We start from the raw sequence: 17,273 nt of genomic DNA on the forward strand, positions 1-17,273 counted from the left end.
TTCATGTTATTTTTTCAACCGATGTTCACTTAAATTGTTATCCTGACAATATAACTTATGATAAAAACATCAGTGTTTAATTTTAAGCATAAAAAATGTAAGCTAGCGGTCTCATTGGAACCCACTGTACAGATAACATATAAAAGGAGTGAATGGAAAATTTCAGAGTTGAGAGCCTGAAGCTGAGTTTGAAAGATCTGAAAGCAGAAGTGATTTACAGCAGAGCTTCTCCACTCTTTATGTAGTCATAAAAGAATGGTTTCCTCTGCTTTAGCTTTAACAGATATATCTAATGGAAACTGACACCTATAGAGAAGATAACAGAACACCTGTCTTAGTTTGAACATCTCCGGAGGGAAAACCCTGTAAACAGAAAGAGACGAATGAATTCCATATACTTGACCTTCACGATTCCTCCCAACAGCTTTAATGAAATATGAGATTGAACCATGCACTTTCCTCATCTATTTGGATACTGACAAGCAAAACTGTGTGACATGTTCTTTCATTTGAAAAGCCTTGAATGTTCAGCCAATAAAAGATTAAATGAGCTCAACTTTCCACATCAGTCAGGATTTTTGGTCTGGACATGTTTCACAGCACCCAAACACAAACCCAGATGTAGAGTCACGGTAACTGTCTCTGTGTCCACATATATAGTATCTATACCAATCAGAAATGAAAGAACACATTATGTCTATATATACTGTATGTAATTTAAAATTGTGTAATTTCTTTGGCTTCATTTACAATAAGTAACCAATATTGCCTAATTTAAAATACAATTCTAGATTAATTTAATAAATCAATGAAAAAGTAATAAAAAATAAAATAAAACAAACAGAATTGAATTGAACAAACAAAAATAATCACGATCACATGTATAAAATAAAATAAAATCATTAAATATAAGTTAAAATAAAAATAAATATAATAGTATTAAAAGTAGTAAAATGGCACTCTTGTTTATGTGAAATTGCTTATTTATTATACAATTCTTTATCAAATATATCGTTTGCAAAAACCCAGATTTTTTTATGGTGGGAAAATCGCAAAAATCCAATTACGTATGACAGGGATTATGCCAAGATTTATTTTAAAACATAAACCACAAATATTAAAGAGAAGCGAGTTTACAGAGAGTGAATATTGCAAAGATGTTATCATTGGGAAATAAATCACAGAATGTTGATGAGTGTATAGAAACTGCATGACAAAAACGTCAAAAACAAATAACAGGAAACAAGATGAAAGAACGCATTTTGTTGATGTGGAGGGGTGGGAGAGGTTTAAATGATATCATCTGGTGCATTGCTTTTGTACATAAGTTTATCCCTCATAGAAATTGCCTATTGGGCAAATTACGCACAGATGTATATTTGAGTCAGAGAGACACCAAAGACAACTGTATATATTATTAAATCATCTCCACAGGCAGAGTATTGGTTGATCTATTTCTCTTTGCCCTATTGAATATGAACTCTGAATTCATTTTTCCTCTTCCTTTTTTCCTGGTCCAATCTGTTTTTCTCGTTTTGGCTGGAAGTGTACAAAACATTCGTGCAGGCCGCAGAATGCCTTGATGAGTCCAGAGACCTCTCACCACTTTGTAATCCTTCTGCTCCCTTCCTAGTGACTGACCCGAAGCCTTAGCATTGTGGGAGATATTGCACTGTGGCATAACAGCAGGACAGCATGGAAACATCCATTTTGTCAGAAAAAAACACCATTTCAGTTATAAATGTCATATCAATTTACAATTTGTATAGGGACACAGAAAGAGCATAAAGGGTAGATTACTTGGGAATTGAAATCAGTTACTGATTACAAACTACATGGCAAAATTTGTAGTCAATTACGTAATCCATTAGATTACACATTTCTTGTAACGTAATCAGACTACTTTTTGATTACATTCAGATTATATTTGTTTACAAGTGTGTGTTTTATCTTTACCTGCTGTATCTATGTGTCCACAACACTTTTCTTGTTAAATTAAAAAATATATATATATTAAAATAAATTATATTAAAGAGTACATACGTAACTAGGGATTTTTAAGGTCCTACTTCATTTATGGAGTGTCCAACAACAAGTTTATGTACATAGAAGGTGTAAAAACACTATTATTTCTTAATAATAGGCAGTTATTCTTACCTTACTTCTTGACTGACTCTCAAGGGATTCGTTCCGCGATTCATCTGTCTAATCACCTCCTTTCCGCTAACCTAGTCTGATGTGATTGGTCAGATGGTCTAGTCTGCTGTGATTGGTCTACCGCGAATGAGGCTCACGAGCTACAGTGTTTGCAGGAGAAGAGTGAAGTTTTTCACGGGCAGTCCTAGCAAAACGTAGGCGGGGTCTATATGTAGTGACGTAAATCCGCGAATCGGACTAGGGACGACTCGTTTGCGTGATTCAGAGTCGACTCCCTTTTTTCCAAGCCAATAACTTTGTTATTCATTCACCTTCAGATTTACAACTTGGCAGACTGCTTACCTTTAAACACGGCAACATGACACACTGCATGAAATGTCATTTTCATGATCTCATGTTATGTACTCTTTAAATTATAAAAGTACATAAAGTACTAGAAGTTAGTAAAATGCCTTGAATGACTGCAATACAACAGAAAATGAATATTAATAATGTAGTTACAATAAAAACATTTAAAGAATAGAAAAAAAGGCCTTACATGGATATCAAGTGTAGATACCAAATCATTGTAAATGTGTGTAATATTCATGCAGTGATGGGCAAAACAAAAAGTATTCAGACAGCAATCTGACATCAAATTTATAGTCAAAACCATAATCTTTTGTCCACATAATTTAGATTCATAAATACCTGCATATATTATAGCCACATTAATAAAGGTTTGCTAATAGCAAATGTAAATGTTCACAACAGAAAGACTGGATTACAAATGACAGGTACACACAGTCGCAAAACAACAAAATCAAGTTGTGAAAGATTACATTTATGATGATGAATTGTGATTATCTTCCAAAATCCAATTTAAACAATGGAGAATATATAAATATTTTTCACATGTATTAGCTTTGTGAACAAACATTTTGAAACTAGATGATGTATTGTGAATGCTGGTCGTGGACAATTCAGCAGCAAAAATATATTTTTGACTAATGCAGTTTCGCAATGAATGTTGTGATTTGCGCGATCAGTATTATTATTAGTTATATTATTATTATCATAGTATTATTGTTGCTAGACTGTGAAGATTGACAGTGTTCTTGAACAATACATAGCGAACATGAATGCTTGAAAAACAAAAACATGTCAGACTCGCTATCTTGGGTTGGTTGGTTGTCTTAACAGTTAAAGTGGTAGGCTTACCAAAAAATAAAAAGCAATATGTAATGTAATCTATGCAATGTAATCTGTAACAATAAAATAGTAACTGCACTCTGATTACGAGTATTTTAAAATGTAATGTAATTCAATTACAATACTTGATTTTTGTAATTCAGATTAAAAGTAATCAGTTACTACCCAGCAATTGTCTCTGACTTACTCGAAGTGAAATCTTTGAGATGTGTTGTTAAATCTCTTAATAAGTAACATGCACAAAATCAATTTTGAATCAATAAAACTCTCCATATGCCTCTTTATGAAACACTGTAACATTCAGACACTCATGGACGGCTGGATGACATAGCACGACAGACTCTAGGGATCACTGAACCGGCAGTCTGATTGGTTCCCAAAAAACATCCCATGGTTATACGATGTGAGAAATAATTCGGCAAGCTCACTAAAGTAACAAATCTACTGCTGCAAACAGGCAGCCATAAATCAGTCAAGCAAATCGAATTCTTCCACACAGATGGAATTAGTCCTACCACGTCTAAAAGCAATACGTCATATTAAGTCATATTCCTGTGTGTGTGGCAAGCTTGCGTTCACAGATTGGATGGGTCCATTTTGAATGCTTGAGTAACATTGGCGAGGGGAATATAAACAGCTCACAACACAAAGTTACAGTTTTTACAACATAGCAACTGAGCCGATGGTTTAAGCATGTGAAGGAAAAACTAAACTGTCTGTGTATATTTTGTTTAGAGATAAGGGATATTTCGTGTTTACGTCTTGGAAAAAGGTTAATGATCTCCCAACACCAACATGTGTACTGTTACAATGAAGAATAGGATGCACCATATACATTTTAGCTTTAATCCTACAACTGTTATTCTTTCTGAATGTGTATATAAATGAATGGCTTGCAAATGTGACCACTAAACAGCAGCATGTGAACAGATGATAAATTAGCCTCATGCAAAACTATCACAAGAGATCCAACAGCAGTCAACTGAAATCAGCATGAAAGCTCAAAAGCAAACAAATTCTTTCACGCTTAAGTCTGCGGTTTGAGCTTCTCTTTGTTTGTGGTCGACCCATTACAGCTGGAAATCTCCATAGTGATACCAAAGGCTGCTCTCTCAGCGCTTGGCTCAACCTCCGTCAACTTTATATACAGGGTCATACATCTTTTTTGCACCACCTTCTCAAAGAAACCACAGGAGTTTGACCAAAAGCCAGGTCTCCTGATGTACTCGCTTTATACACAAAGAATGCCCAGATACAATTTGTAAGAAAACGTCTTCCAAAATGCCCCAATACAAACAATTCTTTAGATCACACATCATCTGTAAATGATTTGCATGGTTTGCTCTGATGAAAAGTTGTATAGTGTATTATTCTGCACAATGTTTTAACAAGAGGAAAAAATATTGTTTGGTTTGTAAACGCATAGTTTTATTATTTTGTTTTTCGCCTCAAAAATGATTGGGGTTGTGCCAGTCCAATTCCATGAATGCCTGATGTGGAGCAAAGGCGGCGATGAAATTCTCTAAGGGCAGTCCTGGAGGGCTGCAATACTACATTTGCTCATTTAGATGCAATAACCTTGTTTTTTCCAAACACGTCTGCCAGGATCAGCGTTTATTTTAGTCTAAAACAAAGAAAGTGACATAACTTTAAAGGACTAAACCCTTCAACACGTCACCTATGACAGGCAATCTATGTGCCTTCAGAGAAAAGTCTCAACCAAATTATATCAAAGACAATTAAACATTTGTAATATGTGCTTACCCGTGTATTTCAAAGTTCTCTTTTGGGACATTCAAAAAATGAGCTTTCACATGTTATGTGGCCATGAAATAAGTAATAAATCGAATTTAATGTGCAGCTCTAAAGAAGGTAAGTGATAACGCCGAGACAGCTGGACGACAACTAACTAAAAGAACAACAACAGCTGATATTCATCACACTGCTGTAAAAGAGTGTGAGAAATGTTCCACCCATAATGCTTTGAGGCACATGTCTGTAAATCCTCTTGTACTGGCCTCACTCTGTACCCTCGTAGCCTCCCCTTCCATCGCCATGAGGTACAGAGCTCACATTGTTATTACACGGCCTCTGGTCCTCCCTCTCTCTCTCCTACTTTTTAACAGTGACATGCTACTAAACTCCAGGGACCACCTGGTAAAATAAACAGGCAAATAAAAGGGGACATGTAACAAAGATCTGGTACCTCCTCCGGCCCAGCCACCTTCACTACCGCCTTTGCTGTCTGGCTATGAAACTAAGAAGCGTGTCCATTTCCCCTCCCACTCCACAGACTCATGGATCTTATTTTACAGAGATTTTCCTATGTTAAACTGCAGCCACATGCGCTCGTGTCATAATTTAAAAAAAGGCTTCTGAAGGAGTCGGGGTGAGCCACGAGTCCTCGCATTCTCCCGAGAGGTGACCTTTAGCGTAGTCACGAAAGTGTTTCGCACATCTAAGACATGTATACATGCCTGCAGCAGTGACTTGGCAGTGGACGCAGGCATGCGTGCAGGATAACAGCACTGGCACACACGCTCATGCCCTCTTTGTAAGCAGGGAAATTGGCTTGACACACAATACTCTTAACTCTCCACTCTCTCAGACACACTAGTACTTAGCAGTCCGATAAGCAACAGAATACCGCAGGGCAAATGATCTGGATGGACGATCAGACGGACGGTCAGCTCATTTTGTTCACAGCTGGTTTCAATATCAGCACTAATGACAGGTTGGAGGGACAGAATCGAGACTGGAATCTGACTAAAAACACTCCCCCACTAGTGCTGAACTTGACATTTCCATCTTTCTGTGTTTATTTACATGAACTCGTTTGTGTTTTCTAGTCATGTTAAATTGGGGTCATATGAAACAGAGAAGCGCATTTTAACGTGTAAGATATATAGCGCTCTTTCAAGGTCTGGAAGGTCTCCTGAGGTTAAATTGATCAAACCATGACGGAGCTCCACATCCACTGACCATCTCCTCTATGTCTTAGAAAGTTGTGTTTACCCTCAGGGAATACCCTAGTCAAACAGAAGCATGAGATTTAAGCTGTGAGGCAGCTGCTCAATCACTTCCATGGTTTCTTTCCAATCTCCCATGAGACATCCTGCTAAACCATTAGTGGTGCTTTCTGTTTAAGTTAACCCAAAGCTGCACCGTTCCTTTACTCATGGCACGCAACCTGAATTCTTGTAGGTTAAGTATGTTATTTAAGCTAATGGGTAGAAAATCGACAAATCTCACACTGACTCTAATGGAGCATGATTAGACACCCTTTATTCAGATGTGCCATTAGTATACTTAATTTAAACTGAAAGAAACTATAGACCTACTTTAGTCTGCTTTTTATGTAGGCCTAGTTCTCAGAAAAAAAGTAAACTATTGTTGGACTTAAACTTTTTCACTGTTACACTTAAAAGTATTGTTAAAAGTACACTTTTATAAACTAGGAAATTCCATGCAAATGTCAACCTTAAGATAAACATTTTTTACCAACGTTTTGGCCATACTGGTATAGGTCAAATGTCAATATTTGGTGGTTTAAACAAGTCTCTCTTAAAAATTTTAAAGCCTTTGTTTTTAAAGCATAGTTTTGCATTGTCAGATAAGTGAATTTTGTCACAGCCATAAGAGTCCATATTCCTCATGAATGGGCACATGAAAATTGAAACAAAACAACGATTTTGTGACATATAAAGAGTCATCCCTTCTCTATTTGTTGGGTATTATTGCTTCTGGTTTGTACATTTTAATTTACAGAAATCCTACAAAGTATGTCTCTCAAAAACGTGTCCTTTTTTGTCACATGCATAACACATTATTTTTTTTTAAATAGAAAACTCGACCAGAAGACTGATATTTTTCTTATGTCTTGACTCTATCATCAGGGGTTAGTAAAACAAAAACAAATCATTCAATATATTGGTAATAAATGCATTCTCTGATAACTTATATTTCAAGTTTTGACTGAAAATGTCACATTTATACGTTTACATTAACATATATGCATGGCCCAGTTCATAAGGAGAAACATGCAACATCATAAACAGTTCACTACAAATCAATTATGAGTTTTTGTGCTGGAGTGAGTGCACTATCTGGACAGCTCTTCCTTCTCCAAGACTCTGCCAACATCAACTGGAAACCTGGACATTTCTCAACAGTAAATCATGAAAGGATTTTTCAGACACGGTGTGGAAAATGCATTAAATGAGAAAAGGTCTATAATAGATTAAAACATATTGCAATCATAAAAGGAAGGCATAAATGTAACTGGCAACGCTACTTTAGAAAGGTCACAGGAAAATTTTAAAGGCCATAACAAAGACTTCCCAGAGTTCCTCTTAAGTGATCTCAGCAGGAATATACAGGTAAGTAATACTAGTGTTTATGCTACCTCGTTTATTTCAATGACTGCTTAAGAAAATGCTAATTGTTTCAACACAAGACCAAGCTCGTAATGTTTGATTCGTATGGGTTCAGGCTGTGTAATGAAAGACACTTGCGTGGATCACGCAGAACGTGATAGCGTCACACGCCTCTTAAAGAAGCGGAATCATACTGCCCTCTAGAGGCGTTTAACCAAAGTGTTGCAACTTCATTTACTGTATAACGGCCTTCATACGCCATCATTTCTGAATAAAATCAACTGTAACGCTAGACCCACATTTAATACTCAATGTTAAAACGTACTACGCCACAGTCAGGTTACTGAGAACGTAGTATTAGCTATTAAACGGTTAAAATGTATTTTGTATAATTTAACAGGCGAATTAATCCTTCCGCCGGAAAACAGTGCCTGGCAGTGCGCAGTAATCCACAAAGCAGTGAGTTATGTGAACAGGTTTTTTCACCATTGTGTGTGGTTTGGTTTTCACAAAGCTGGAATGCTGTATTGATACGAGATCATCTAAATAAACACACAAAACTGAAAGTTTAAAAACTACCAGGTCCAATAGTTTTATTTGAAAAGTTTTATTAATTTATAATACAAGATTTAGGTTTTTTTTCTATACATGTAATAATTTGTAGCTAATTTTTAAGCAGTGACGATGATTAACACACTTGCATTAAGTTGGCCGTTCAGTTTCTGTGGACTCCTCATCCTCATCCACAATCACTGCACCATCTTTTCAAAACAGCTTCATCCTCTCTCTCTCTCTCTCGCGCGCACACGCACCACGCATACTTTACATGAGTCGGCCATCTGAAAAACGCCCAACCATACTCAGACAAAATAAAATGACTTACAGATCACCATTGTTAATAATAATTATCCACAATTAAAAGCCAAACATAACAGACAAGCTTACAAACATTGGGAAATAAAACACATTTTGTTTTCTTCTGGCCCAGTGGGGACCCATTCCGTGTGGTCCTCCCTGCTCACATCTTCACCCTAGGAGCACAGCAGGGATCCATGAATCCATAGCACTTATAATGGAGGCTATCAAGCCGAGCATCTTCATCAGAACAGAAGCTTTTTGGGAATTCCCTTATATTCTGCACATCAGATGGCAGTGACCGTCCCTCAGGACGGATGTTAGTAGAGGGTTCAGACAGAACGTTAGCACTGACTTGTGCTTAGATGACAGTGGATACAGATGATATCCAGACTGGGCGAGAAGAACAGTTTGTGTAACTTTAACATCAAGCACATTTCACCAACCTTCCCACATGCTTCTTCGTTGGAGATGATGAAATAAATCTATTCAAGTAGACAGAATGAATAGTTTTCAGAGAAGGCTGGTATACACCCAAGGTGAGGAAACACTAGACTACGATCATGCACAGGTGTTGACATTTGAGAGTCCCGCGACTGACAGCCACCGATTGGTCCTAGGACAAATGCATACAAATAGGTGGCAATGGCACACCAAATCAAATCCATCAGTGATCAAGATTCCCATCGCTACACCACAACAGACTGATCCTCAAACTGGAGTTCACATTTATCACGCTTCTCTCTCTCCTTCTGTTTGAGGCAGGCTGGGAGGGTTAAGACTATAACACACACCAAAACATTGTGACTTCAGATAAGGATCAGTGTTAAGTGCAATCAAAAGTCTGAGATTATGACGCATATTAAGCCTTGTCTAGTGCCAAAGACCTGCTCACACGTCCGTTTACATAATTTCCTTTCAATGATTCGAACATTTCATATTTCCACAGTTTCATATTTTCAGAATAGGCCCGTAAACAAATGGCCATGTTTTACTAAGCAAAAAGTAATTTTGGCAACAAACGATGAAAAACAAACAAAGGCAAACATGAATAGATTTGATGAGCTTGGCACAGAAGAGTCCCCAGCCACTACACAAAACAAAAACACTGAATGAAACCTAGTCACTCTCCCTGGAGCTCATCTGTGATCATCCAGAATGCACCATGGGTTGGTGAGGAGCAGACAGAAGAGGGAAGGAGGAGGAAGAGGAGAAGTAGGTGGGGAAGGTTTGTCCTCTGCGATTTACAGCAGCAGACAGCAGCTGCTTTCTGTAGTCTTCTCCCTGTTCCTCTGGCCTAAGAAACAAAAATACTGAGATGAGAAAAAAATATCCTTTTGTATTGGGAGACCTAAATGCTTGCTAGTAGTCAAATCTAAAGAGAATAAAAACATTTTTAAGAATTTATTTGAACATAAACCTGAAGGGGATATAAATGCTGACCCAGATGTGAGGTCAAAAGGTCAAATTTCAACTTTTATTAAATAAAATTAAAAATGTTACTATTGGTTGAATGACTATTTAGACAATAATTTTAAAACTCAAGAAATTAAAAATTCTCATTTAAAGAAACAGTTTGGGACATCTAGGGGTCGAGCTTGGTATCACAGTCTAAATTCAAAATATTGGAGAGGCATGTTTAGCCAAGGAACGGTTCTTCTCGGTTTCTTTTGCTTGTTATCAGAAATAGTCTGCAGGCACTCTATTATTTGCCAATGTGTACCGGAAGTTAAGGGCAGAACACACGCATGTGCAGTAACGTTTGTTTATGTTGTTGCTTTGCGTGTGGCCTGAAGTTAACTTCCGGTTGCTGTCTATTTTGATTTATTTTCATTTACATCAATATTTTATTGTATAATAATTTTATTTAATCAACAATTTGAGTTTTATTGCATATTAATTTTATTAACTTGTTAACTTTGTCACTTTTAAGTTCAGCCAAGTAAAGGTTCCTCTACTGGTAACCCAAATTAATACTGGCTAGACATACTTTTAACTTGCTAGCTAATGTAGTTTACTTGTTATTTCTTTTGCTTGTTAGAAATAATCTACAGGGACTCTATTCTTTGAGGGTGTGTACCGGAAGCTATGTTTAGGTCACAAAAGCGCGCATGTGCAGTAATGTTTATGTTGTTGCTTTAAAACAGTTTATAGTAGAGAGGTAAGTTACAGGCATCTTATATTACAGGTCATATGGTTTTGACTGCGTTTTGTGTGACAGGATGAAGCTCTGTGCCAGGCCTCTATTATGAATGCATGTACTGCATCCTAATAATTCCAGGAATCAGCCTGAAAGATTAAAACCCCTGGAGCCAGTTGCTACCTGGCAGGAGTCCATAACTATGATGCCCTTGTCCTTAAAAACAAAAGTGTATTGAATGGGAAAGACAAGGACATTCAGCTGCAGTATATTTGGAGTAATAGGAACCTTCCAAAGACACACATCAGCTCTTACCATGAGAATTCGGCTCTGGAAGTGTTTCTCTGGCAACCAAGTGCATGACAGTTGTTCGGCCAGGGGGCAACTTTAGAGCTGTTAAACAAAAAGATGTATGCTTATTATTTGCAAATACCTTAATTCTCGACGTAAATCCGACAGCTTTACGTCTTAACCATATTGTAACATCATATTTAACAGTCATGGTGTCTATAGTCATATAGACTGTTAAAGCATTCACAGAGTGTCTCACCTTCTAGTGTGACATTGCCATGCAGGAAGCGGCCCTGGAAGATGAGCCTCAGGATGCTTGGGCTGCTCACAAGCTCTTCCTCCCAACCTAAAACAAGTCATTACATTTAATTCAGAGATAAAGAGGCTCATATTATACTTATCTTTTGCCCACATTGTTTCAAAATAACCAGACTTGGTATAGCCTATATGTACAACAACAATTCATTTCATATTCGATTTTATTTCTCAAATGTATCAGTAGAAACACTGAAACATACCCGCTGGCCAGTTTTCAAAGACATGACGAGCGATGTCTGTAGCGGAGTCATTAGGAGAGAAGATGAAATCCTGTGTCTTCCCACTCACAAGAATGAGCCGCAGATTCACCTGTAGCCAATTAGAGCAAAGAAACAAATTAAAATGTGCCCTACAACATAGATATGTCATGGCATTTTCATCAAACACAGGAGTGAGTTATTAAATTTACATGGCCCATGCATAACCTCTTGCAGCGGGGGGCGAAGACAGCACGGTGGATTAGCACAATAGATTCGCTCCATGAGTCGCATTAAAAACAACAGACAGACACAATGCCTCTGCAGGCTAGATTAATAGCACCTCATGCTACTGCCCACAAGCCAACACATACGCACGTCATGCCAAAACTTAAAACATTTAACCGATACAATGAATTTAAAGGGCAATAAGGATTTGCTGACCATTTTGGGACAGTAGAAATAAAAGTAGTAATGCAATTTCATTAGATGCACGCACCTGGCTCGAAGTTAACTACCGGACTGTATTTGTTTTATCAGTCTGGCTAGTCGATAATAATATAACTATTTATATTTAATTTAATATAATTATAATAATAATACAATTATTTTATTGTATAATAATTGTATTAAATAACCAATTTGTTGAATGGTCGTGTAACTGTGTCGCAGTTTAGCCAGTTTGGGCCACAAAGGCATACATGCGCAGTAACGTTTGTTTATGTTGCCGTTTTAAAAATGTCTATACATGTTATTATTGCATTTTTTCCTCAATAAGATGCACATTGACAAAACTTTTGTTTGTAAATGCCACTTGCCATTCATTATTTTTAATCCTATAAACTGGAACTGCAAAAAATGTATGGCACATGATCAAGAAACGTAACAGTAACAAGAGCTTGACAATTCCACCAACTGGCATGAAACTTTCTCTCATTGGCCCTGGGGCATCATGCTATCCTCACCCTTGAGTCCTGATTTAGTAAATTAGACGAATGAATTATCAATTCATTATTTAAAATAAGCAGCATCATAAGACTCACTGTGAAAATACAGAAGGTACACACAGTGTGCCACTACATCAGCCCTAATAGTTTCCCAAAAATAAAACCGGACAAGGAACTTTGTATATCGAACTTGGAGGAAAGTAACTTTGAGATTCCAAAGAGTCCCTTGTTCAGTTTTTTTCTTCCAGGGTTTAAACATACTTTTTCCCCTTTCAAGGTTTTCAATGACTGCAATTTAAACATTACATCACCCAGAGTCTGTGTGCGGAGCTAGGCCGAGGCTTAATGCTTTCGTTCAGAATCAGATGGAGAAAGGGGGTGGATCTAAGAAGGTGAGCCAGTGGGTCTTGGCACCGCTGTGTTTAAACACAGGGCACAGAAATGAAGCAAAACAAGCTTCATGGAGACACTGCAACCAATGAGCAGAGCACATTTAACATAAAACACTTTGCTGAGAATGTGGAAGTGAGAAAAGACTGACTTCCTCATAAAGCGCCGGTCCAAGAACAGCATAGAACATTTGCCTATTCTCTAGACAATACTTGAAAGTGCACAAAAACCACATTGACGGTCTAATGTAAACACTATGGTGGTGCCAGGTCACCAGCTCACAGTGGGAGGGGGTTCAAGTTTATATTCCACCCCGTTGTGACAGCGGTCCAGGTCATGACCCAAATACTGCTGGCAATCAACATGACAGGAAAAGGACGACCTCTTCATTCCTTCACACCACGTGCCATCTAAAGCTTTGAACCCAGGGCCCCCCCAACGCCCCAACCTCTTGTAAAATCAGGCTCCTGTGCTGAGGGCATGTGTAATGTAGGGCACCCCACCCCCATTCAGACGCTCTCGAAAATATTCGGCTTTCACCTAAAGGAATCTGAGAGGAGAACAAAGAGATCGAACCATGTTGAATGACGTCATGCCAACAGACTGTTTACAAACAATAAGCCCCCCCACCCGATAAAGGCACGTAAAGCCTTCAGCCTCTTCCCCTCGCTAATCGTTGGATTAGAGCGTTATCGACAAATCTGTTACTGGTAATATAGACAAGAGGGCATAACACAAATAAGCACCTCCTGGTGCCCCAGTTTCAAAACCCTTGACAAACACAAAATATCCAATCTGCCTAAACGCCCCAGAAAATGTATGTAAACACTTCTATAATCTCACAGTTTATACTTTATGCATTATCTTAAAACATGTGGCTTGAAATTTCACCTCCTGGCAAAAAATAAGATCCTCAAGTCATCACCATTTGCAAAAACAAACAGGTTCCAATAACAAGCCTCAAACAAACATGAGTAGTTCAATTCAATTCAATTCAATTTTATTTATATAGCGCTTTTCACAATGTGCATTGTTCCAAAGCAGCTTTACAGGAGCAAATAAGAAAAACACAGAAAGGTAAAACACAGCACAGTGCATGGTGTTTATAGACCAAGCAAGATCATTATAATAAATAATATCTAATAAATAAATGAATAAATAAATAAATAAAGTAGTAGAGTAGTGTGACTGTAACATCCAGCCCATGGTCTTCCAGCAATTCGTTTTATACCTTAAACAAATATGAAGTATGTTTATTTTATAAAAAACATTATTATTCGATTATCATTAAGGGATCAGCAGGGATTGTAGGTGGGGGGAGAGAATGATCAGCGCTCTCCTCCACCTTCAAAACCGCGGCTGAGGTGAGACCCTTGAGCAAAGCACCGATCCCCACTGCTCTGTGTCAGTGTTGGGTGTAACTAGTTACTAAGTAATTAGTTACTGTAATATAATTACTTTCCCCTTGGAAAAGTAAAGTAAGGGATTACTCTTATTTTTTCTGTAATTTAATTACAGTTACTTTTGATGTAATTAAACTAAATACTTTCTGTAATATATGTGTGTGCAATAGTGGAATTGACATCAAAAATCAAAGTCTAACTTTAAAATCCGTGCTTTAATGTATAATTCTCACATTTGTAATACTTTGGTCAGTTAATAAGAGTACTTTATGTAGCTTAATATTATTTATTTGAATGAATTAAAAGAGCTCTTTCGTGCCTATCCTTGAACCACTTAACTATAATCAAGGTTGATGTAGGATATAGAAAGTAATTAGTAATAAGTAACTAAATACTTTTTGGAGAGAGTAATTTTTACAGTAATCTAATTACACTATTGAATATGTAATTAGTAACTAGTAATTCATTACTTTTTCAGAGTAACTTACCCAACACTGCTCTGTGTTCACGGTGTGTGTGTGTTACTCACTGCTGGGTGTGTGCACTTGGATGGGTTAAATGCAGTGCTCAAATACTGAGTATGGAACACCATACTTGGCCACACATCACATCACTTTCACTTTCTGAAATTATTAATCAATTAATCAAGAATACCACAAAATGCATGCCACTGTTGTCCTTTTGAAATCTCGCATCCGATTTGCCATATATCATTATTATTAGTCACCCACCCTTTATGTTTGTCACTCGGTTTTGCAAATATAGATCCATAAAAAGTTTTTAAAGTATTTAATTATTTTAAAAGTACAGTTTTTCTATTTCCTGAAAAACAGCATTTGGAAATCCAAGGTTTAGAAGGACAGTGATGGTACTGCACAGAATCAGGTCCACATAATAGAAAACATCTCCAACAGTGGTTTAGGGTCACTTGACTGAAAAGTTTTTCCTGATCAAACACCTTTTGATCTGAAGGCAAGTTAAAATTACTTATATGGAGAAACATATTTGAATTTAGCATCAGATGGTTTTTATTCAGTTTCGCCATTTTCACTTTTTTTCTTATTTGTTGTTTAATCAATGTAATCGATTAATTGTTAACATCACTACCTCACATAAAAGCTCAACTTTATTACTTCTCTAATGCATAACCACACATTAGCACAAACAAGACGCTGAATCATGTTTGGGTTTTAACAAATGATGTGTATTGGATGGCGCGTTTGACGTCGTCCATTCACGCCACCTGATTCGCGTCTTTGCATTGACTTTGTATGTAATTTACAAATCCCTTAAATCGCGTTTGGTGTGTATAGACGATGACAGATTTTTATGTCTTCCGCGTTAGCAGAACATGTTCAACTCGAGCGAAAAATTCGCGCAAAGATCTGAATTGACACCTACGTGAAGCTGTTTTTTTGCGTCACTCTCGCGAAAATAGCGAACTTTTCTGGGCGAGGAACGCGATTGTACGCATTTGGTGGGAACACAGCATTGTCTCAAGCTAAATGTATGTTGTAAACAAGAGAAAGGCAGACATTTTTACTTTTACTGAATTACTATCAAATTCACGAGGATTCATTATCATCCAAAAGAATAAGTGTTTTGGTACTTTCTGTTCTTTTTGATGCAAGACCAATAGTCACCATCCTCTTCAAATGGGTAGAAAAATGGGATGGGAAAGCAAACCTGGACATTATGCTTGCTAACAACTTAATATGATCACACAAATATGATTCCATCTTGCTTTCATAAAACCCACTTCTCTTATTGTGAATGTCTGGTTTTCAAGTTTCGCATATACTCACCATGTCTGTATCTCTCTGAGAGGTCATGGCTGTCATCAGAGGTGGAGGGCAGTCAGGAATCGATGGGTGACCAGCAGCAGGAGGGGAGCACCAACCCGGCACAAAGACTCAGTATGTGACTTTTGCCTCTGGCTTTTCTCTGCCTAGCACGGCCTAGCACCAAGTCAATCATTCACAACATGTCACACAGATTTGTTTACCATACACAGTTCAGTGGTTAACTTTGCATTAACAAGTTATTCTCACCTTAAATAACAGATTTTACAAGGAAAACGCAAATGTTAACATGGCTCAGACGATCAAACATTCTTGTAAACATTTATATAAAGGTAGCAAGCAAGCAAACTGATAACGTTAGATGGAAAGTACTGTGCAGGTAAATTGATTGATTAAGATTACTGAACAAATGGTGGACTCAGATCGACCACCTGAAGGATCTGTACTCTTTGTAAATGAATATGTTATGATAATACACACAGCCTGATGTTTAAACAGGTCATGCACAGAGAAAAACCACAAAAACAAATATCACATACCTTTGGTCTGCTTAATTCACAATCAGACAGGTGCTTGTTGTCTCACTCGATCGTCATTATATACCTCCCAGATATCTGTTTGAGAAATCCTTGAGTGAACCTGATCAGCCACCAAACCAAACAAGACGAGCTCGTTTTCAGACCCGAAGAAATAACTGCCAGTCCAAGGTCAAAGATGCATCAAAAATGACGATTCACATCGCATTAAAACACGAGACGTGTCTAAAAATGGGAAAAGTCTGTACGAGCAGAGAGACAGTGAGCGCGTCCGCTGGCCTCGAGCAGGAATAATTTCTGACTGCGGCAAAAATAAAGAGGAACCGACGGCGAGCACGGATCGTTCGCGATGTGATCAGGTCAGAATCGTGCTTCAGATCGTAAGGGGTCGTTTGATCGTCCAGGGCTTTTCTCCTAACTGACGGGTTCATCCATCGTTTAATCACAACAGAGGTACCTTGAAATCACTAGAAGCGCTGCGAGCAGATTAATGGCTGAGAATTTAAAGACACCGGAAGTCAGCTGGCGATATATGCAGGAAACGGAGAGCAGGGCGTTAGGGGATTTGTAGTTGTAAGGCAGATCTCCATTTTGTTCGCAAATAGAAGTATGGCAGTCATTTCACAGCCTATGTCGAGGATTGGGGTTTATGTGTATTTTTTTTATTTTG

The 17,273-nt window shown here is 37.7% G+C and overlaps 1 protein-coding gene across 1 annotated transcript; it reads right to left on the reverse strand.

Annotated features, from left to right (window-relative positions):
• Window positions 1-8,291: 8,291 nt before the first annotated feature.
• ubl3b (ubiquitin-like 3b) lies at window positions 8,292-17,122 on the reverse strand. Its single transcript, XM_057350127.1, has 6 exons — window positions 16,607-17,122; window positions 16,071-16,223; window positions 11,529-11,637; window positions 11,270-11,356; window positions 11,035-11,112; window positions 8,292-9,876 (listed from the first exon to the last, which is right to left on the reverse strand). Exons 2-6 carry the CDS (start codon window positions 16,104-16,106, stop codon window positions 9,824-9,826), a joined length of 363 nt encoding a protein of 120 aa, XP_057206110.1. The 5' UTR covers window positions 16,107-16,223; window positions 16,607-17,122; the 3' UTR covers window positions 8,292-9,823.
• Between the last annotated feature and the right edge of the window lie 151 nt (window positions 17,123-17,273).

The sequence above is a fragment of the Triplophysa rosa genome, linkage group LG13 (assembly GCF_024868665.1).
Source record: "Triplophysa rosa linkage group LG13, Trosa_1v2, whole genome shotgun sequence".
Taxonomy (NCBI): domain Eukaryota; kingdom Metazoa; phylum Chordata; class Actinopteri; order Cypriniformes; family Nemacheilidae; genus Triplophysa; species Triplophysa rosa.